This window comes from Pollicipes pollicipes, unplaced genomic scaffold (assembly GCF_011947565.3).
Source record: "Pollicipes pollicipes isolate AB1234 unplaced genomic scaffold, Ppol_2.1 Scaffold_4002;HRSCAF=4701_pilon_pilon_pilon, whole genome shotgun sequence".
NCBI classification, from domain to species: Eukaryota; Metazoa; Arthropoda; class Thecostraca; order Pollicipedomorpha; family Pollicipedidae; genus Pollicipes; species Pollicipes pollicipes.
The window spans coordinates 28,634,710-28,658,676 of record NW_023596420.1 but is presented as its reverse complement, the minus strand read 5'-3'; the positions used below and the strand labels follow the sequence as shown (position 1 = coordinate 28,658,676).

The 23,967-nt window shown below is 47.7% G+C and overlaps 1 protein-coding gene across 1 annotated transcript in view; it reads right to left on the bottom strand.

Moving 5' to 3' along the window:
* The window catches only part of LOC119094337 (cilia- and flagella-associated protein 70-like), a 42,712-nt gene that overhangs the window by 12,716 nt on the left and 6,029 nt on the right, over positions 1–23,967 (bottom strand). The window contains exons 4-5 of the mRNA XM_037217404.1: positions 18,863–19,005; positions 18,398–18,511 (exon numbers count right to left, since the gene is read on the bottom strand). Coding sequence (XP_037073299.1) covers positions 18,398–18,511; positions 18,863–19,005 — 257 coding nt within the window. The remainder of the gene's footprint in view (positions 1–18,397; positions 18,512–18,862; positions 19,006–23,967) is intronic.

The following is a 23,967-nucleotide window of genomic DNA, read 5'->3' as shown; positions in this document are numbered from 1 at the left end:
CGCCCTTATCAAGCTGTTACAGGTATCATAGCATAGCGGTGTCGGTAGTTTAGAAAATCTAGAGTGGGGACATTTTAATTACCCAGCAAAGAGTATTGATAACCTACAACAGACTCTTCTACTCCAGAAAAAGGCCTCCGGATGCATGAAGGGTCCTCCTAATCCAGAACCCGATACTTACGGTTCACGACCGGGCCTCTAAAGCTAGCCAAGAGATCTCGTTATATAAAAAATGGGGCAGTCTGTTCAGAACTGCGGCCATATGCTGCATTAAAGAGGCCCCTGCTTTAGAAATAGGGCCTCCTGTTCCAGAAATGTGTTTCATGAATGTAAGGATGCCATCTAAGCCAAAATAGGGGTAGTAGTTTGTAATGGGGCCTCCAGAGCCATAAAAGAGGCCTACTTAACACAACAATGGAACTCCTGCTGCAGAGAATTGGCTACTTTTTTTAATCAAAGTGACATCAGGGCCCAGAAAACATGTATCTTGATGGAGCAGAGTCTCCTGAGCCCGATCTATATCTCTCTAGCCATTTATGAAACCATCCTTGATCTGCAGTGTGGTACTCCAGTTTGAGCTGTAATGCCATTAGTTGTGGAAAAAGGGGCCTACCAGAAGCATATTTTTTTTCTTTTTTGGGGATGGGTGAGTGGGCAAAAACATGCTCTTGTCCCTGACATGTCGAGAGATATGATATGACGAGATATGGTAAAACAAGCTCACTCAAAGTATTGGTGTACTTTTTAAGTGGAAAAGACTGCTTTAGACGGCACAATTCTCCGTTTAGTAAATGCGTTCCTCAATGCGTCATGGTTTGATTACGTCACTGTGCCTTGTACAACATTGATTGAGAGCCAATTGACGGCTGTTATATCTGCTCGCGAACGCCAGATATGGACACCTCGACAATAATATTTTTATTGACCTTGATCGCCTCATGGCTTGTGGAATGGTAGGATTTCAATGACGTTTTTATGACGTCATGAATACCAAGACGACTTTGAAATACTCCCCCGATATACCTTTCCCCATTTTCGTTGGCGTGCAGCTCAGAAACTACAGGGGCTTAGGTCTCAGAAGAGCGGGAGTGTGAACGGCACCAAAAGGTCGTCGAGGTGGCTATTTCAGCTCAAAACCCCATATAACTGCGGAACACCCACTTTAAGATATCTGGGTTATCAGTGGCGGATCCAGAGGGGAGGGGGGGGGGAGTTATGGGCCACGACCCTCAAGTTGGGCGTCGAATGGGCCAATAGGCTCCAAAGGGGCCATCGCCGGCCGAAAAGACGCAATTTTTCAGCACAAAACTCCACAAAATGTAACATTCGGGCATCCAGGCGGCCAAGAACAGTCGCAAGCAAAACTGAAAGGCTCATGAGCGGAAGAAAATGATTATTCCCTAACTGAGGGGGTGGTGGTTGGGGAAATGCTCAGGAAGGCTCATTATGCTGCCTGGAGGCCCTACGCTGTGGCTAGGGCTTCTGTATGTCTGCTGGTCGAGTTAGTTGGATTGGTAAGGAGCCTTCTATGTTGTCCTTTGATTCCTTTGCATGACCTCGGAGCCCTCTACGCTGTTGTCGGGGCCCATATGCCAATTTGTCACCGCACTCTTGGTTGATTATGGGCGCTCCGCAGGTTCGTCTCACTCGCCCGAAAAGTTCTTAAGTCTGTCGCCGGCTCCCCGTACGCTACCCTGCCGGAGTACTCACGACTACTCAGCAGCCTTCACATCGGCCCCGGTTTTTTCCACTTACTCGAATGACCCTGCGCTGTTTCCGGGGCCCATATAAGTTAACGTACGGAGGCATTCGATGCCCAGGGCCAGTCAGCTGGAATCGCTCTTGGTGGGGGCGAAAAACGGGATGTGAGTGAAAAATTTCATCGCAAAAAGACCGTACAGGACAGAAAAATTAAATTAAAAAATTGGGACATATGAGTCAGTGGGGATGCGTCAGCAAACAAAGACATACATTTCGAGTGGGCATGGACATAATATCGCAAAGCTGATAAAAAGGTCTCGTTTTTTCACATCTTAGGTCATTACAATGAAACAGAACACATTAAAGAAAAGTTCATAACAGTGTGATGGCCACAAAAAACTACGTAACGCCAATGCCGCACTTCGCACTTGCCTTTCACAGGATTCTTAACACGAAGTAAAGCAATGAATTTCGACAACAAAAACACGAATAAGAAATTCAACGAGCATAAAGCATTCAAACAAAATGCCTTGTTTAAAATGCCAACTTATTGAAAAATGCCTTTGCTTTTTACCATGAAAGCAGCCTTACCAAGGCTAACATAAAGAAGAAGAAGTTTTACCTCATCTTATTCTGTCTAACCTATTTGTACCACAGCAGCATTTGTGAGTCACCGGTTATTGCAAAATCTCTTCTGCTACTTACCATGGAAGTAGCCAACTTAGCCTTACTTAGAGTAGCTCATATGTTGAACATTATTTCAACTCGACTCATCTATCTCTTGACAGCCTCGGTTGTGATAAAACACGATAAAGGTTATTTTTAACTGATTTCAACCTGTGTTTTGGTTCAATCCATTTGTGTTTGCTTGTTGACACCAAAGTTGACAACACACAAATCAAAACCCAGGAGCCAAATGAAAGGACATGGCTATACATTCCTCGTTAGTCTCTGTCAAGGGCAGTAGTGGATACGTTCCACAAAGCAATCTCCCTTCTACAAATGTAACATAAGTTATAGATAGCACAAAAAAAAACAGTTTTGCTGCCTTCCTTTTGAGCATCAGAAAACGCATCAATTTAGGTTTGGCTATTTATATTTAGTGACTTAAAGTTTGAGATGTTCGCGTTACATTAAAAATGGAATGGCCTGGCTATTTGCTGAACAATGCTATCTAGCTCATATTGTAATTGCCGTGCAGTTTGAAGTATATCGGTGGTAAAAAATATAGTACATATCTGCAGGACAGTCGTTTTTCAGTCAGCAAACCATGCCAGCTATAGATAACATCTCGTTAAAGCACACGTGAGGGACCACTTTCACCAATTTTAGGCGAAAAACCACGAATATGGAACAAAGCAGCTTAATGGCATGTCTTGTGGCATCATAATTTGCTTTATGAACAAAATTTGATGGATCAAAACAGAAAATGGCCAACTTTGGTTACAAATGATCTGTTGAAAGTAGGTTAGGTTAGCAATTAGATGCCCCACAGCAGAATCTTACTGGCATTTTTTAGAGGCAGGCTCCTTTCTGCCATCCCCCACCCCCCCCCCCCCCCCCCACCCCCAATAAGAAGTCAGCTTCTTTGTCATGGTTTACTGACATACAGGTTCATCCAGCCTAACCACAAAATACAAATATCAATCATGCCCACCAGCCTAGAAGATTAGGATGTAAAATAAATAAGAGGAGTTGTGCGCGACAAAATAGTTTCGAAGGGCATAATTTCACTGCAAAACACTTCTGTATTTGCCGCGCCAGGTATGTCCCAAAGCTATGTGTGCAAGCATAATGTTACATGGTGAGGTAGTGAAACTGGAATGACTTAGATTTATCACTTTTCAGCCATGCTATGAAACAAAAAGCGGCCGACTAGGTTTTAACAAGGCAAAAATGACGGTAAAAATTAGTTCCGTGCTTCAAATCATTTCCTTCATTCCTTATGAATTGTACACTCTTGTGTGCATATTAAACATGTTTGGGCGGTTGGCGAATTAATCCAATATCTGTATAAAATATGTGCAAGGCTGCGGTTAGAACATGTTGCAGATTAATTGGTTAACATCTTAAGCCGTAGATGGCATCTTTCAAGATTATCACAAAGGATGGAAAAATTAAATTGCATCACATTTGTATGAGACGAAGAAAAACAAAAGGAATGTAACAGATATAAGGACTTGGAGTTTTTGCTCAAATTTTGAAATCCACTAACTTGACTGTAAATCAGTTAAAATGAGCGGCCAAATGGTGTTATCCATGTTCGAGATTTCATTGATAAGGCATTTTCGAATTTTTCACTCCTACATTTTGGGAGTGGTAGAATTTAGTGGTAAAGTTTCTTCCGGTAAAAAATATGTCGGGTAAAATTCTCCCTCACGCTTTGCTCGTGTTTGTACTAGGCTTTGCTTTCGTGGTGTGCTGTTTGCGTAGTGTGACCCAAAAATTGGGGATCTGAGAAAACCTGCACCTGTATGCCAAAATGTCACACAGCTGTAGGTTGTGATGCATTTTGGAAACAAACTTAACTTGATGTATGCAAGTGGCTGGAGTCGCTGGAGCACGCAGGCTTGAAGGCACTTGCCCTCGTGCCCTTAGGTGCCATTGCTCTTTGCACACATTGTCATGATTCAGATGTAGGTGAGGCAGGATATAGCCATAATGATGGTGATGATGAAGGTGAACCTGGCGTCCAGGTTCTGTAGAGCCTTGTTTAAGCTTGATGGTTTCAAGTGAAATCGGTTTTGGATGTCATTTCAAAACCTATGAAAGGCAAATACGGTTTTGGCGTGTGTGATTGGACAATATCACGCAGAAGTAAGAAATTCACGTCAAATATGGAGAAAAGGAGTGCAAAATTTCTCCTCCTAAGGTCTTGCTTAACACCCAAAGTCGGCAATTCTAGGACACTGCCAGGGGCCCTCAATATTGGTATAGGGTATTTTCCTCTCTCATCTCATTTGTGGAAGACTCCACACGCTTGTCGAGACCCTTTCCGTAAACCTTCCCGGGCGCGACACGTCAAATTTGCTCGGAGGACCCTACGCTGTCGTCGGGGCCGTATACGTTTACCCCTAGGACGCTCTCGATTGCTCAAAGATCAGGTGGGCGCAAAATGGCCCAGAAGTCGGCGCGCCCTAAGCCTCCGATCATCATCATGATCTCTCAAAGACATTAATTCATGTACACTGGACTTAAGTTCTTTCCATTTGCTCTGAGGGCCCCGCTCTCTGGCCTGGGCCCTCCATGTTCTCCTGACCGGGCACTCCTGGTGGTTCAGGACTTGGGTTTTCCCAATTTGTCGGAGGGCCCACGTTGCTGACGGCGACATAAATGTTAGTCGGCCGGCGCGCCGCTCTCCGGGGCCCTCCTTATAGGTCGTAGGCTCTTCTGATAAAGTTAGGAGGATCTTACTCTATTGCTTAACATTCCACGTGTGCTGGCGGGTGTCAGGATGTGTTCCCTGCCCGTTATATGGGTCAGACTCAATTATTTCATGCACACAAGTCCGACATCCACACGATGACGCCTTTCTTTGACGCCTTAGCCGCAGAGCAGCAGTAGGATACATTCCGATGAATTTTCAAGCCCATTTGTCTGAAACAATTTTACGCGTCACTGATGTCGTGTGTCATTTCTCTTGTCTACTGAATTCGTAACACTCACACTTGTGTTTCACATGTTTTATCTGCGCCCAGCCGCGGTTGGGAAGTTGACTTCCCCGTCCCCGTTGACATCTACGGTTTTTCAAGTGCGGCTCAAAAATGAATGCTTGCAGCAACACCAAATTTTCAGGACCATTTTATCTGCTAATTTGGCATCCTTTGTTCAAATTTGAAACTAAAGTCTGCTGAGGTCAGTGATCTAGGTCAGGTCAAGGGAAATCAGTTTTTAACATTCTTTGACCATGCATAACGTTTTTATGCGATGATAACTATTGCTCAAACTTGCTATAGTAGTAGAGCATCATAAGACCTATATTTTGTGTATTTCAGATTTTTTCAAAACAGGCTAGGTCAGTGGCCTGAGGTGAGATCGGCTTTTGTTATATTTCGTAAATCAGGTAAATTTGTACGTAGTTTTGTGCAGGCTTGTTGTTTCTATACGAGCAAAGAGTACCCAATCACGTGCGCAACCACCATATGATTTCAGAGAACATGGCATTGGCCTAGGTCGTGACCTACTTCTATGGGTGACGCCTGCAAAACACATCTCTAGCTCAAAATTGGTAGTTTTGTTAGATACTTTTGCGCGCAGTATTCGAGTATTTCAGTGAAAACATATTGTGATCAAATTATAATTAATAATAAGATCATAACAGGTCATTTGAGTACATTCAAGGCCATATGAGTTAACTTGAGGTCAATGCGCTGTTGTCAGAAGCGGAGAGGTTAGATGAACGAGTGTGACGCGTGTAACTATCTGTATATCGTGTTTGTGAAGCTCATCACGCATAATTTCATGTACCAATGTGCATGTTCTCAGCTGGTTACAAACAATCGTAAAGCGTCGAATGGACTACGCATGATGTATATACCAGCAATGCGAACTTCAGTACCTGTAGACGTACAGGAGACTATGACCACAGAAAGAAATTGCATTGGTCGCTAAGGCCCGGTTAGCGCTTATATTTTTCACTTGGATGGCTTATGAGTTTTACTCACGTTTACCTTAACTGACCTCTAGGTCAGCATAAGACTATATTTTTGTGTGTGAGATAGTTTTTCCTACAGCCGCACCTGAAAAAATAAACTTGGTCAGAAGTGCTTTTTGGAAAAGACAAAGCAATGTCGTTCTTGTTGGCTACTAGACGATCCATTTTGAACGGCGACCTGACCTGATGCGACCCTGGTGGAGGACAAAGATAGTCGAAATGTACTTCTCACAGTCTCGACGCTTACTTCTGCGCTTTCAATATCCGTTTTGATTGTTTTAACTGCATCTATCAGAACGACTGTTTTTTTTCTTCCGTGCCCTCTGGTAACATCACAGGTCAAAAACTTGGTGGGCATTCTTCAGGACCTGACGGGGCCTTCACAAGGGTATTTTTGCTCGTGCGACGTCTGCAAGATGGAGATCGCAGGTGGGAAGCCAATTTCCTGCTCGGCAGGGCGCCAGGTTGTCTCAGACCCCTGGCTGGGCGCAGGTTAACACTTTTTTGAATGCTAGAATATTTTGTACTCCAATGCGGTCAAATAAAAAAGTCCGCATTAGTCATAAGCCATCAGTTGATGCCATCGACTCGCTGGCTAGCCGCCGAGATCCGGTTGCCGTAACCTATCTCGGAACCAAGTGTCGTGCTTCATTTTGATAGTAGCAGCGAACTTTTAGCTCATTTTGCCACATATTTTCCGAAATACTTAACCTCAAAATGATAGGATCCATTACGATCTGTAGAAAATGAACGCGCTGTACGTATATACATGCGTACATTGCCTACTTTTCAAGGGTTTTGTACAGAAAGATGGTTTCCCCGAAAGTAAAATAGCGGACAATATAACCTTAAAATAAAATGGTCAAAATCTGAGGACTCTTTCGATGGGGTTCCAAACTCAGGCGGGCACATTGTTGCGTGTCACACTCCCCAGCCCTTTGGCGAAATCCTGGATCCGCTTCTGGCTTGATAAGACCGTAGGAGGGACGGTCCATTAGCGGACACATTGATGCGCCTAACGAATTTTACGAAGCTCTCAGTGTGCCACAAAGAAAACTTTGAGAACCTTTTCAGTTTTACAAAGTTCAAAGTGTGGCGATACTAGTGATATCCAATGCCTGGAAAATAGCCGAGTGATCGTCATTGTTCAGTTATGACGGAAACATTACTTGAACACATGCTATGAACTTTGCGTAGCAAGTTGATAACAGCTCAATACAATATCTCGAAACAATTTTATCGAATCAAAGCTACAAGCATAACCGCATGAAGGGACTCGACGAAGCGTAAAGCGGTTCCAGGATTCAGCTTTTTGGGACTCAGGATTTTCCAGTCATCCTGCTAATAAATTTACAATACACGACATTGTAGTGCATTTCTGCATCACCATTGACACCCACCAGAGACAGAAACAAAAACATTCAGATCAATGTAATGGACGTAAGAGCACAAACGCGTCGTCATAACGAAGCTCGACGGAGTGTCGCATCCACATAAGAACAACACGACGCCGTTTCTCAGCAGATTTACCCATCCCACAGTAGAACGACACGCCTCCATCGACATGCGCGGAAGACGCGTTACAGCATAATACCATGTAAGCTGAACGCAGTGGAACAGCACAACGCACTTCATGGCTGAATGAGGCGTCACGTAACAGAGCAACGCACTCTACAGCAGAGCAACGCATTCCATGGTAGAACGACGCGTCTCCATTGGCATACACTGAAGATAAAAGACAAACTTATAAACCAGCGTTAAAACCAACCAGCATTAGCACAGCACAGTAGAGCGACGCATCTCAATCAGAACGATAGAGCATACTCCACAGCAGAATGGCACAAAGCACAATAGTACAACACATCTCCATCGACATACACGTAAAATTGGGTTTACAAATCAGCCGCAACGCAATCTCGCGTCAACTTTCAACGACGCTTCAGCGCCGCCCGCAGTCACTGGATCTGCGCGTCATCATCATCGATCGGCACGCCCCCTCGGCCCTGTTCCTTCACCACCCGCCTTTTGGTCAGAGCCCAGCCCGAACTGGGCACGGCACCGCAATCACGCATCTGCAGCACGAAGTGTTGCAGGGAGACGTTGGCCAGGTGGCGCTCGCCTCAGCCCAGTGGCTGAGCGAGGAATGTGTATGACACCGCCCACAGAAGAGCGGCAGCCACTACCCTTTGTACCTTTGCCACCGTCTTCTCCCCCGTCTGCACGGCAAAGTGGCCCTCTGGCCAAGCCACCCGCCTCGGCGGTCGATTGTTGTCCTCGATAACTCAGGACAAGCCAGTGCACAGCACCGAGGTGTCCACGGCAACCGCATCTAGGGAAAACACCCAACAGAAGGCTGGCAAAACTGGCTACAAGAAACATTTGACTTAGGCTCTAGCTTAGGCCTAAGTGATTACAATGACCAGTCATGACTGAACGCTCAGCGAGGAGAGGGGGGGGGGGGGAGGAGGTGGGACAGCGGTGCCACGAGGGTAGTTAGCGGACAAGGCATATATTTAAATATGCGGTATGTACGTCATCGCCCGCCGCCAGGGTCGGGGGAGAGGGGAGACACACAGCGGGTGCTCAGAGGACCCCGTCCCCCCCCCCCCCCCCCCACTGGCAGCCACACCAGCTCTAGGCCATAGTGACTAGATGAGCCACGATTCACAGGCCCGTGAGTCAGTGAGATCCAGTTGAAAGAACAAGCAATAAATGCACGATGAATATGTTTGCTATGATAAAAAAATCTTCCTCTTTTTAGAGACGGATAAATCAGCCATCCACATTAGCCACATTATAACCGCACAGAATGGCTGCAGATCTTTGCACAACGCTGTTGTTGAGTACTGGTTATGGTGTTCACAAGTATAATGCATCCGATACTATAGCATTAGCACATTTACATAACAGGTAATCAGGGGGTGGATCCAGAGTTTCGTCAAGGGAGGACCGTGCTTTACTGTGGTGCCCCTGGAACTTGGCGACCTCTCCCCCACCTTACGAAAAAGGTTCTTGGACCACTTTATTCTCAGATTCTCATCTCTTAATCAGGGAACTTCCTCTGCACATCGTGAAGGGCTGGACATAATTGGTAGATATGTACATAACACGCCTTTGTGTTTTCCGGCAACTAGCAAGTCGCACCATTCTGAGCGTAGTATTCCGGAGAAGACCAGCAAAACGAGCTAAAGTTGGCTCCTAAACCGTCACGCCCTGCATCGCTCTGGATCCGCCCTAGTCTAGTGTGAAGTGAGAATGGCTTGCGGCGGCTGGGACCACCGATATCAGCGGGGAGTGTGCGTGTGGCGGGCAGCTGAGTACAGACCTCGTTCAGGTTACGTGTGTTCCCGAGTGAGTATGGACCTCGTGACTCGTCAGCCGGGCCGTGCTGAGGCATGGTGGCAGCGGTTTTGGGGAAATGATTCTGTACTGTGGATGGCGAGCTACCCACTCATGCCTCTGCATCGGCCACGTTTCGCGTCGCGTTGGCCGACTTCCCCGTTCACGATGGGTCAGTGCCACCCCATGGCCTCATCCGCCAGTGCCAACGTCTGGCAGCACTGGGCGACATGTCTACCGACAAGCTCTCCAGGATCATGACGGTGAGGTGCTGTGGACCTGCTCTGCAGCTCGTGGAGAGCAGTTCCGACCAAACGGACGCGCCCTCCTTACTGAAGAAAATGATTCCAGACGACCGAGGATGGCAGCTACTCAGCTAAGAAGTGCTCAGAGAGGCGCAATCTTTGTCTTACAGTACTCTGTTTTTATCACACGTCTTGTTCAGGAAACCAGGCCGATTACGTGAAAAAGACCCGCACTGTAGTCTACCAAGCTACAATGTATCGCCATCTTTTGGAGGGGTTATCGGATAAAGAGAAAAGGCTGCTGTTGCGTTGGGCGTGGCGCCGTTCGATGCAGCTGTCGACTAGCTAAAGCGAGAAGGGCTCACGAAGAGCGATGACGTGGGGCGCAACGAGAACCCCACGTCATCGCTAGCCTTGTCTCGACGCGGCCACGACCTCGCCACACCGGGGGATTACTGGTGCCGCGAGCATTACGGTTTTCAGTCGCCTGGCCGCGTGATGGGCGGTGCTGGCCATAACATGTTGTACAATGTAGTTTTGAGATGGATTTTCTTTTGAACAATAATTTTGCGTTGAATTGTTCGGTGAATACTAGTGTTAGCTAAAGCTGCGAGCTAAGACCGCTGTATCTGCCTCTTCGCAGTCAGCTGTGTGTTTGGCGGTCAAGGTTGACTAGCTTTTGTCGTGTAAGCGCGAGTATTTGTTCGTGGTACAGCGCTCAAGTAACGTTGAAAAATGCGATTCGCTGAAAACACTGTTTACGCCAACAGAGGTCCCAAAGTACTTTCGCAACCGATCTCATCGCCTGATCATCATGCATAGGCGGAGCGTCACTGGCTATGCAGAGCGGATTGACCATGTTGATACGCCAGGTCGAGCCTCCTGGGGAGAATCGCGTTGACGTCACCGCAGAAGTAAACACGGTGTCTGCTAACGACGGCCGGCATGCTGGAAAAACCACTGATGATTGATGAAAACCACCACTGAAATCAGAGTTTGTGGTTGGCTTCCCTATCACAGGCTCTCAGGGAGATAAGTTGGCGACGTCGATCTGTTCATTTCGGGAGGTGTTTTTCCGCGGTTAGCCAGATATACACCGGTATAACTATGGTGGCATTAGCTTGGAACTGCGGAAGGGAGCACAGCCTCTATTCATACCCAGTTCCATGGGCCCGTGGAGACCTAGCGAAGTCGCAGCTTGATCCACAGATGTGTGGTGCCCTCGAAGAAGGGTAGCCCTCCAATTGGAACTCCCTCGTCATTTTGATTACGAATGGGTGTAATGAGTATTGGATTGTGCAGGACAGGAAATGGACGATTTTTGAGTAAGAAGTGTGTAGCCCCATTCAGGCTAAACAAATTTTGTAAGTATTTGGCGGATGCCACGTTTACATGGGTTTGCGATCGCCAGAGCGCTCTTAAAGTTTTGCGCATTCGAGATCACATCCATGCGAGACTGGGACGCTGAAAGGTACTCGTCAGTCAATTCTGTTGCTCCGTGGCGCATAGGCGAACCGCGCAGGTACAGCATGTAGACATGCTGTTCCGCTTGCACGAAGTCGGTGACCTAGCGCAACGCGCACCGCTGCAAGGCCGAACGGTGCCGGGTATCCCGTCCCATGCTGGCGCCCCTGGCGGGACATTCGGGAAATGTGTGGAGCCGGCAGAGTCCCGGGCGGCGAGGTCGGCGGCTCGCTGCGTCCGTGGAAGCGGCTACGGTATAGACACCGCCGCTCGTAATGCTCTATCAGAAAGCGACGACAGGTGTAAACACCAAAAGCAACAGCAGTCTGTGTTGACTGGCACAGGTTATTGGACAGACGTTTCACCTGCACAGCCGGAGAACAGCGCACATGACATGAATTCGGAGAGGGCTCAGAAGGTCTATTTGACAGTTACAGATTTTCTCGTGCAGTTTTCTCTCAAGCCGGATTGCCTTGTCTGGTTCCAGAAGCATGACAGAAATTGTGGAACGATCGTCTATTATATTAGCCACGGGCGATGGCCGCGCTTCGGTCCTCCATATCTGAAACGAGAGCAGCCCGATTGGTTTTACCTGAAGAACGGGACTATACTCGATAGGCTTAGCCGACAGGCGTTGATTTGATTGTGTGGCTCTTTGCGAAGCGTTTTGAGCTCGTTTTTAGCCACTTTGATGCATCCCATCACGGTCACGGGGACGGGGTTAACTGCGTGAGAAGCTGAGCAGATATGTTTGGTATCAAGGGCTGGAGGGAGACTGTGAGGACCATGTTCGGAGATGCAAACGGTGCAGTCAAAGAAGGAGGACCAGGCTGCAAAATTCACCACTTCTTCCCCCAAGAGGCCAGCTATCCGAACGAGACCCTCGTCCTAGACATTCTAACTATGCATCAGGGCTCGGTGACGGGGCGATATTACCTGTTGGCCTATGTGGATAAATTTTCTGGTTTCTTGGCGTGTCTTCCGCTTGATTCTGCGTCGTCTCACGGCATCATAGAAAATCTAGAGCATCCCTTTTGACGTTCGGGCCGCCCGAATGGGTCGAGAGTAACGCGGGGTCAAATCTGCTCAGAACCTCGGGCATTCAGATGCTGTGCGAGCATTTTGGTGCTCGAGCAAGGCTCAGTGTTGGCTTTCATCGCGAAGCCGTGGGTAAAGTTGAAAAAAACACCTGGATTTGAAGTGACGGCTACGCGCCGTGTCCGAGTCTCATGGGTTTGGCTGGGAACAGCGTATTCCTGGTATAACCTATTCCTTGAATACTGAGGTGTGCAGTACCCATGGCTATACCCCACTCTTTATTTTCTTCGCCGTCCGGGCAGCCCCATTTCTCAGCTAGTTGGAGGCCGAGTGAGTTCGTACAAAGATGACTTTGTCCACGAGAAGCCTCGAACTCTCTCGGTGACTTTGCAGAGGGCTCAGAGGAAGCAGGCGGAGAGCATGATAAAATAAAAGGCGTAGTACGATAGCGACATAGGGCTAGAGAACGGAAGCCGGGACAAGGCGATCGAGCGTGGTATCGTAACTTTGATATAAGAACAAAGATACATAGCCCGTGGGCGTGACCATATGTTGTTTTGTGCCGCGCAGGCCGCCGACATCTCTGTTTTTTGGATTTGTGTGCTGTTCGTCGAACACATGTGGAGAATGAAAAGCTTGTCATTGACCGCCGTGTGTGATGTCTGAACTTAGCCCATATACTTTACTCGCGTTGTCGAGCGACGTGTGTACAATGATGATAGACGCACTAGTGAGTGGCGACTTTATATTTTCTTTGCCTTGTTATGAGGTCCAAATTTGAGGTATGTGAGAGGGGAAACTGCCACGCCCCGCATCGCTCCGGATCCGCCTCTGTCTAGTGTGACGTGGGAATGGCTTGGGGCGGCTGGGACCGCCGATGCCAGCAGGGAATATGCGTGCAGCGGGCAGCTGAATAGAGGCCTCCTTCGGGTTACGTTTGTTGCTCGGTCCAATGCGGACCCCGTGACCCGTCCGCCGGGCAGTGCCGTCACATAAACAACGACCAAGACAGGCACGATAACACGGCTCGAATGACTAGTCATCATTAACTTACGTACGATGAAACCAGCATAGCTGCATTTTTTAGATTGCTGACCTAACAACCGATAGCTAAATGCGAAAGCAGTAACTTGTACAGGAATTCGAAATCGTAATGATTTAAGTGACATCGCATGACACGCACGGTGAAGCGCTTTTCGTTGTAGCAAAAAGCGGAGAAGCCAATGATGTTCGTAGAATTCTGCTGCAATACACGCTCTGGTGGTAATTAGAGAATCTATGTGGAATGTGTGGAATATTTTGTATCGATAACGTGGCGATCCGCCAAATTTTCCTTGTACCGGATGCCTGGATTGCTATTAAGTACGAATAATGCACAAACAATGCAGGAATTTGACCTGGGGAATGTGACACCCACACAATTTTCGCCCATCTTAAGAGTACCGTCGCCAACTAGGTACATGCGTGGGTAAATTATTCAAATTTCAAGCCGTAGACCGTTGAAATGTAAAACATAATCATCATTTCGATGAACGGCTTTTTTTCGTCACGCCAAAGCGGAACGACGTTTTTACATTTGTATTTTGTATATACATAACCAGTTACATACGTGCATGCGAACGAGTGGCAAATTCACTTCACTCGCACCTTAGCCTTGCCCACATCGTCTGTATTGGTTCGATTACAGGCATATTCAACTCAGTGTTAGCACTGGGACTGAATTCGTAATGACCTTCGCGTGGAAGAGCTCTTATCAATGACTTTGACTGTGATTGTTTTGTAAATTTCTGTCAGGATCCATCTACAGTACTAAAATTTAAGAGATACGGGTCTAGGAGGCCGATCCTCCTCCCCATTGGCTGTGCTGACCTGGACCGACCTCAGGGAGTTCGTCAAGGACATGCATAGACACTGTGGCCAGAGGCACAGCCTGGACACCACGGTTAACAAATGGCCTGCTAGTGAAAAGGCAGCAAAGAATGCGCTCCCAAATTACCCCAGAATGGTCCCCCTGGTCTTTCAGACTTTTTGCCTCAAACTTATTAGACGGAAAGAGCATTTACGGGATTTGCTCGGTGTTTTACAAAGATAATGAGGGCGTCGAGGATTGAACGGCAGTGAAGAGCGAAGTAGGTAAGAAATCACACTAATATGTCCAACCCTTTCTCGACTGGGAAAGAGAATCCTGTTGTAGCCTCCATCGGCGAAGAATTACGTACAAGTTTTAAGCATGTGCGCTCGCATTCTAGGGAGGTAGAAGATTGACGCCCAGAGTTACATTGTTCATGAGCTGCGCAGCGTTGGCCTCACAGCCAACACCCGGCAGCTAACGCTGGTTGACATAGAACAGGGGCTCCTCGTTCGGTACTGGGATTTCTGACTGACACAAGGGCTTTACCCCATCTCATTGTGAAATTCAACCCTTGCATTGTCATATGCCATCACTGTGAGACGGTCTGGAGTCAACGCAGTAGGACTTTGACAGTTGAGATCACCTAGCACTCGCTGCTGAGGAAATGTGCCCCTGGCCGACTTTGGACCCATTGTCGACACAGGGTACCCTGTTGGGCACTGTGGTCCTCTGACCAGCACAGGGCTCCGTTCACTGTTTCAGGGGTCCGACCATGTCAGAGGCCTTCTGATTCAGATATACAGGCCTTTGCTTGGGAAAAGACCTCCGAGGGCCTGGGCCGGCACGGATCCGACCGTTCGAAATTGGTGATCCCAGTCAGCTGATATAGGACACGCACTGACTCAGGTGCCTGCGACTGCTGCAAGAGACCCTCTGACTAGCATTTAGGGTCAGGTCTCAGGGCTTGCCTCCCTTGGGCATGACCCCCGGCCTGTCTTTCCGATCCTTCAATTTGGCCCTTCATCGTGGGCCCCTGACCCCGATACTAACCCCGAGAGCGTTAGTATCTGGCTCCTCCTGGAAAGACTTAGGGCCATTTTTGCTGGCCCTTGAATTGGTCGTCATTTGAAAAATGCTTTGCTGGCCTTTTTGGTGCCTTTGGAATGGGATGCCCCTTGCAAAGCCATCTTACGATGCCTCAAAAAGAAAGCTTTTTGTGTCCTTCGCCGAAAGGGCTGATCCAGGATTTCGTCCAGTTGCAAGTCAGATAAATGGAGGCGCCTCTGTATTTGTTGCCACCTGAAATAAAGACTTCGGGGCTCTCTGAATAGCTCGCTTGACTTTGGTGCCTTTAGAAAAAAATGTTATGGTACCCCGAAATCGATGTTTTGGTGCCCCCTCGCCAAATGGCTGTCCGGGGATTTCGTCAATGCAAAGGCTCGGGCATTATGGTGCCCCTTGGATTTTGTTGCATGTTGAAAATGGAAGTCCTGCGGCCCCGCGTTGTGCCAATTGGCATTAAGTGTCCCTGGGCGATGAAGGTTATGATACCTCGAAATAAATTTTTGGGACTTCTTCACCAACCGGACAAATCCAGAATGTTGCCAGAGTCAACGATGAAGCCATTATGGTGTCCTGGATTTAAGTTCTCTTGTAAAATAAAGGCACTGGGACCTTTACATGTCCCGCTTTGGTTTAGTGCCACTTGAAAATAAAAGTTGTGGTGCCCACAAATGAAGGTTTTGGTGCCCGGTCAACATGAGGTTTTGGCGCTCTCTCGGAGCATCAAAGCCTCGTGAGGCCCAAGGGTTCATGGAAGAAGAAAAATGCATGGCTCCATACCCCCCCCCCCCCCCCCCCCCCCCTCTGGACCTGCCTCTGCAGATGATTATATTACTGACCTTCAGAATAGTTAATGACGCAGAATGGATATTAATAGGGGGAGAGGCAACATGAAACCAACCGTGAAAAATGAAACACCCAGCGCTCAGCTGGTGCCCTCTATTGTAGTGATCAGTTTGGCGAAAACCTCAGGGCTGCTCAGTGCCAGTGCCAGTGCTCAGTGCCTTCGCTGACCCTCGAGTCGAAATACGCCCAAAATCCGCAGAAATCTTGGACACGAAATAAAAAGCGCAAGCTTTCAAACTATGGCCAAGGAGGTAGTTCCAACAACAGGAATCACCGGGGGAGTTTTGAGACAAAGGAAGATCGAACACACATGTCGCGAACCCATCTGCAAGACTATTTCCGGGCAGCACAGCCCCTCATGTGAGGGACGACTATTTCTGGGTGACCTGCACCTATATAAGCTATAATGTTAAGTACCGTAAAGTTGTGCCGAAAAATCTGTGTGTAATACAATACACGAAACCTGTCGCAGATTCAATGCACTCCTGGTGCTTCCCAAACATGGGCACAGACAAAGGGCCTCAGTCTCAGACACTCATTGTCTTGTTTTTAACACAGATGACAGAAGGCTACTCAGAAAGTGAAATATCGGCGTGATACGCACTCATCGAGCTCCGTACCCTCCCTTACAAAGTTATGGCTGCGACCTTGCTTCCAAACTTAGTGGTGTGGGTACTGCGGGCGTAGATTGGTTCGCCAGCTAAATTGTGGAGGCCGATCCCCGCCCACCAGATTCAATCCTGCCCCGGCCAAAGAACCCGCCTCCTCCATCAGTCATGATTGGAGCTGCTTCGGACATCCCTTCGATCGGTCTGCCATGTCTCGCAATTTGGGTCAAGTATATCAGCCGCGCTCCCCCCCCCCCCCCCCCGCCCTCCCCAATCGATTTCAGAACGACACCGCGGTTATCAGCCAACCAGTCTAGTGTGTCATATTTGCAAAGCATTAGCAGTAGTTGTGCATCACAGCCTAAGCACGAGAAATGTTCACTTACCTTAAAACGCTTCCGACACCTCCTTTTCCCGAATCTGGCGGCCGCACAAGGTATACGTTGGTGGAAGTGCATGGTGTTCTAAAATGTTCGACGAAAGAAATGCGACAAAAAAAAACACTTACCAAAGCTCAATTTGCGCTGTTCTCATGGAACGAGATTCCTTTTAAGTGCGGTATTAAAGTTGAATTAAGGTGCTATCTGACACCTACAAAATGTATGCAAAGCAGCATTATTCTTATCATCAATTTATGAAAAGAAATGATTATTTTTTGGGCTTTGCTTCAGGAAGAGCGGGTAGGTAGTGCTTAATATTACTTGTTGAGAACGTAACATCAAAATCTTCTTGCAAACATGACTTTTCCTAAAATTCTCAAAGCTTCGTATAAGCTTCAATGACACTAAACCTGCGTGTGATATAGCTTATGTTCAGGATAAACGAAATCGTAATCGCTGTCGCTGCAACTCGGTTACAGTGTCACCTTTCAATTAAAACGCATTGTCAAGTGCATGCATTTTTGTGTGTACGTCGCTGGTGGCAGTACGGTGAGAACTTTGTGAAAATCGTGAGCAGTGTCAATCGTGAACGTGTCCGCGGTGGCATGCAAAGAACTTTAAAAATTAGCGAAGAGTCTCAGAGCCTTCACAGCTGGGCGGTCAACCCTCATGATTCCATGAAGTGACGAACTGATCTTAGATGAGGCCACGTAGCAAGAGGTCTCATCCTGGAGACATTGGAGCATCTTCGCAAGAGGATTTGCAGAGTAAGCTCTCAAAAGCAGCTTTCAGTGCTGTTTTCCATTTCAGATCATTTAGATCACTCAGATCATCACGAACACAAAGCGACCTGTGAGCGCTCCGGCCGGCACTTCAAGCGTTGGCTGCCGCAGAGAGCACGACATTTTAGAACGCTCAAATGTCAACTTAAAGCGTTACGCCCCCCTCCCCCCAACATACGTAACAAAAAGCAAAACTTCCAGCTCACTTGGTTGCTTCTCTAGAATCAGGGGCCACCTTGTCATGCAGTGGCGCTATATATATTCCCTTTGGTCCAGACTTTACCATAAGCATGACGTATAGGGCCAAACCTTCGCCATTTTTCACTGTAACTGGCTCCATAACGATCCGCGGGAAGAACCATAAGCTACAGATGAAGAATGCTGACAAAGCGTTTGGAATTCAAAACTGGGTTGCCTAGCTCTCACCTGTTCGAAGGGAAGGAACAACGCCGTGATGTAGTCATGGCATTCCCAAGACTCCTCTAGACGACTCGGTATCCCGTACAAGGAGTCCAGCGTGATTGTCAGCATGTTCAGCTCCTGCGGTGGAGGGATGGACCCGTGTTGGGCTGATCCAGCACTCAAGCATGGAAGAGTGCACTGTGCCTGTATTGTGTATTTTATCCTCAGCCCAGCTCAGCTTAGCTCAGCCTCAGCTCAGCAGTTCAACGTCACTTGATACCATTGACCAAGCCGCAACATATGAGCCATGCAACGGCGACAATTCCGTTACAAAATATACGGTAAGTAAGAATGCAACGCAAAAATGGCGGTAACGCCATGCCGCAGAATCACCAACATGACAGAAGACCCTCCCACCATATCGACCGGGCGGCGGGGCCGTCCCGGCGGCCGCGCGCCCCGGGGGCAGGCCAACGTGACGTCACTCACGCCGATCACATTGTCGGGGATGAGCGGTGCGCTGGTCTCGAAGCATACCGCCGCCTCGGGCATCTGCAGCAGGCCGCGCTCAGAGTCGGGCAGCACGTGGTCCGCGGGCGCGAACCTGTGCCACTGTTCGCCGGTGGCCGGCTCTGAGGGCGGACGCGACCATGCCGATCTGGTTTAGTGGGGGCAGGAGAGGGTGAGGGGGGGGGGGAGGGGTGAGGAGGGTCTGGAAGGGGAAAGCGACCACAGAACATAGGACATGGCTGCTGGAGTGCTTGGGGTAATGGGGTGCCGGATGGAAAGTTAAGAGATTGGCCTACGAAAACATCGATTTTTAGTTTATTGTCGAAAATGATGCGACAAAGCGTCCTTTCTCATTTTGTATCTTTCCATCTTTCGGGAGTTTCTCCATACCTAAGTTGCCAAGTGCATTTGCGAGGAGCATTATGCATGCAGATAGGACAGCACTTATAGTCTTAGTCCTCGTAGAATAATTGGGATAATGGGGGGATACATGTGCCCATATTTCGGCTACATGTCTTTATCGAAGCGAGTATCCTATTCGTTTCATACCATATTTATCCCATATTCGTTTCGTTGGCTGTAGCCCAGGCATTTGACCGAAATATCAATGCATTTATCTCCCCATTCTCGTGGTTGTTCTACAAGGAACAATACTATTAGTGCTGTACTTTCTGCGTTTCTCCTTATGCCACAATGGCTCTGCAGTACAATGTCTTGACAAGTTTACGAGTCCTCCAGAAAGCACACAGGAACGCGGTGGTCGTCACCAGTGGAACCTATTCTGCAGCGTCACGGCCGAAGACAGAGCGCAGGAGTCGCATTAGCTAAGATTTTTGGGATTTCCGGGGTTGAAAAGCTGCTTTCAGCAATGAGCATGGTCTGATAGCAGTCGAAGCAAAAAATAACTTGTTTGGAAGCCCCAATATCCGGAAGCGGCCTACCGTCTGTGAATGGCAGAGATGCTCTGATGGCAATAAGAGTTTTATAAATGATCCACCCCCACAAAGTAAAAATGCTCGTTTGATGGACCACATGTCCCGAACCATGTAGCGGCCTGTCATCTGCTATTAACAAAACAATGATGATGGACAGCATGCGACCGTTTAGCGGCATGGTCACAATATGCATTTCCCAGCAGCCCGATCGAGGCGTGACAGCCTGTAGCCCGTCGGTCTCCGGTTCCTCGACCTCCTGACGACGTGCGTCGCTTCCCCGTTCTCCCCTACCCTTCGCCCCAGGAACCACGGGTGTCGATTGTTATTCCTTTGGCGGTGACACCGACCCCCCCCCCTCCAAATCCTACTTTCCCTCCAACAGTCAATCTGCCACCCCCATCTCTCCGGACCCAATATGTATGTAAAACGTTAAAATTGGAGCTCTAAATACATCAATTTAAAGAAGATTACTAACACTAGCTTTACGGGTGAGAGGAACAAAGAAACTGAAAACTGCGATATCGTGTTCAGCCGAGTGCGGGTGCCTGAGCTAATCACTTTTAAAGGTCCGCGTCGGTGCCGTGTTTATTGCTTTCTGATTGTCCTGCATGTTGTGTGTTTTTAATTACGGGACCTAGATGCCTTGTTGACTTTGATCTTGTTTGTGCAAACAAGTTCACTGAGTACAGCAAGCGGCGCTATTTTGCCACGACGTCTCACCGGAAGATGGAAACAAGCCAGTTGTATATTAGCGACCAAAGAACGTGGCCGATATATTTACTGTCTGCGTTCGGAAAAGTCCTCGAAATGTGTCAGCTTACACTTTGAAGTGAATCATTGTTGGGACAGTGATGACCACTTGACGAAGTACACCAGCCGACGAAACCGGTTTGCGGTTACCAGTCACGGGATCCATAGACGCCTTTAATAGTCACGCGTATCAACTTACACTCTTTACGCAACGCTGATCATTCCAATTTCGCAGAGTAGCGGCCGTCATGGCCACTCCTGCCATCTCGTGTCTCGCGGCCACTGGAGTGTCCGATATATGTTTAGACCTGTCAGCGCCAATGCTTTTGTGCGACCGAGTTGTGCGGTGTCTGTTTTGTTTTTGCTTCTCGGAGAAGGGAGGATGTGAACAGTGACAGCTTTTTTACGTCATTACGCACCAGTGCCAAAGGTGTCGCACCGGAGGCGACGGCGTTTTGCCATGGCTCTCAGGAGCTCTCTGTTCAATGGTTCCCGAGCTGGGAGGTTGTGCCAGGTGTAGATGCCGTCTGAACGGAATACTCCACGCCTCAAGTAAGGCATATCTCACGACGATCTACGCATACGGGAACACCGATGGCCGGTGATGCCGTTCCCATCAAACCGAGCGGCGTTGGCCGCTACAGCTAACACCGGGCAGTGGGCGCCTGGCGAGCGAGAACAGGCATTGTAAAATAATGCTTCGGAAGGTCTTTAAAGTAAATTCGTCCGTCAAAAATCATACCATGGCATGCGTTTCACCTGTGCAATTTTGAGGCTGTGCTCTGAACAAATCAACAGCGACAGAAACACGAAAATAGAGATTCTGCCTTTACCTGTCTTAACTCCACCACCATCCACCACCGGTTCGCGGGACTGTGAATGATAATCCGTCTCTAACATGCATATGTAAATCGCATGGGTGAAACATATTTCCAGGCCTTTTTAAACCAAAAAATTGATGTCCTAAACACTAGCTGAGTTGCCGTTATCATGCTTTCTGTATGGGACCCTGCATTGTCGACTACCGTGAACTTTTTTCATGAAAATATGTTCTATGTACCTAGGAGATCTAAATTAGCTTGGTTGTTACTCGTGCAACTTTGAGCATTTCTCGCAAGTCAAGATGGCAGCCGCCGCCATCTTGGATGTTGGTCCAGTTTCAGTGTTGTTTTTTTCTCGTTGACTTTGAGGGTCTTATGACACCGGTTTTTAGGTGTCTTCTATGACAGGAAGTCCATCTGTGTAGTTATTTGCAATGTATGTGGTCAAAGTCAATGTCAAAATGTCAAACCTGATCACGAATTGCCAAAATCCCCTAAATCGATCGATATGTGCCGTTCGTTGTATTCTCGTATTCATTGTAAGGATACCACTCACAGAATCTGCGTGAGTTATGCACTGTAATAATATTAGCATGTGCAACACGCATGCATTAGGCATGCGCTACAGATGACGCATCCCATTTGGGATGGGTACGTGTAGTCGAGTTGTCATCATTATGCTTCTTATTTGGGACCATGCAATGTAAACTACCGCGAAGTGTGGCGGAAATCTTCTATTGTTACTATATTTATATACCTAAGAGAGCTAAATTAGCTTGATTGCAACTTGTGCGACTTCGAATCTTTCTCATAATTCAAAATGGCGGCCGCTGTCATCTTGAATGTTGGTCCAGGTTTCAAGTTTCATCTCGACGACCTGGAGGGTTGTGTGATATGTATTTTGTTATGCGGATTTCGGCCATTTTTATTATGTTTGCCGTCAAAGTCAAGGTCAAAGCAAAAGTCAAGGTTCAAATTTGTTATAAATCACCGACCTTCTCTATGTTGATCGATATATGCCGTTTTTTACGTTTTTTGTTGTCATCGTAAGAGCACGACTCGCACCAGCTGTATGTGTTATAAATCATGTCCATATGTAATGATGTCTTATGAACACGACGCATGTTTATAGGAGACTATAATGCATACATAGACATGTATTGAAGGATGTTCTATAGTATCCATTCAGAAACCCGTCGCTGCGAAACGATACGCTATGAGTGGCATGCAACTCTGCCAAGACGCGATATTTTAGCTAACAAATCATGTTACTTTAACTATATATCGAGGAGTGGAAACAATGAAACAAGGAAGTCTTCGCGGGCTCATGAAGTGATTCCCAAAAGGCTGCTAAGTCCAACTGTAGTGACTTTGATTTCATGCGAGATTGTCTGCTATCTAGAAAACAGTGTAATGCGAAGGACAGCTAGACCAACGCAGCTGGGTACAGGTCAAACAGCATAAGATCGTTCGGATGGTAAAATTACGTACAAGCAAACATAGTATATCAGTTAGAGAGCCTCTGGGGCTCGAGTGATCTCAGTGGGGTGGTTGATCTGCATCCTGGTGATGTTAGATACCATGACCCTTGTTACATTAGTGTTTGTGCTATACCCATGATTGGTTCCTCCACCAAAGAGCCTGCCGACGTGCTCCCGGTCGAGTGCTCTCGGGCTGACTGTACGTAGTCGCTCAGCTCCTGAGATGACCCGTTAGCATTAAGTAGAAGAAATGCAGCAGCAAGGCGATAGTGAGGCGGTATGCCCTTAAGGCGTTTCTCCAGGCCTTCCCGTTTGTCTTGCTGATGATGTCGCCACCAAACGCGGTGCTCATAGTTACGTTCACGACAGATCCCCTAAGCAGTGTCTCCGCACAGTGCAGGACACTCATGAGGGGATGCATTATGACCGTGTGAGTAAAATATGGGGTTGGTCTGGTGCTGAGGGTCGTTGGATTAGATTAGATATGGAGTCTGATGCAAGTGGAGGTCGGCTTTAGGATAAGTGTGCTGCATCCCGATCGCATTGAGAGTCCTTTCGAGACCCAAAAACATAGACACAGGGGTGTCTGACTGTCAAATAACTAGTCGACCATCGGCCCGAACACCACCAGTGTCTTGAACTTCAGGGCAGAGCCCGCCACCAGTCAGTCTTGCTGAGCATTGGAACCCGTTCAACCGGCCGGCTGTTCAGTCTGGTGGACTTTCGACAGTCATGCCGTGTTTCACTGCAGACTGAATCTGACGGCAGTGGAATGTATCCGTGGCTCCTCAGCGAGCAGAGCCTTGTTGAGAGCTGAGGTGCGTCCAGATTGGAAGGTCCCTTATAGCGCTGCAGCTGCATAATCTAGTATGTGGGTCTGGTAGGGGACACCTCACAGTAGCCATTTGGCTGCAGAGGTTGTACTCGAAAAGCACCAAAACATGCCAGGAACTGAGGGTCTATCTGGAGGTAGCCAAAGAGCATCTGACCAGAAACGTATAAGTAAAATTAAGTATATATGCATATATGCATATATATATATATATATATATATATATATATATATATATATATATATATATATATATATATATATA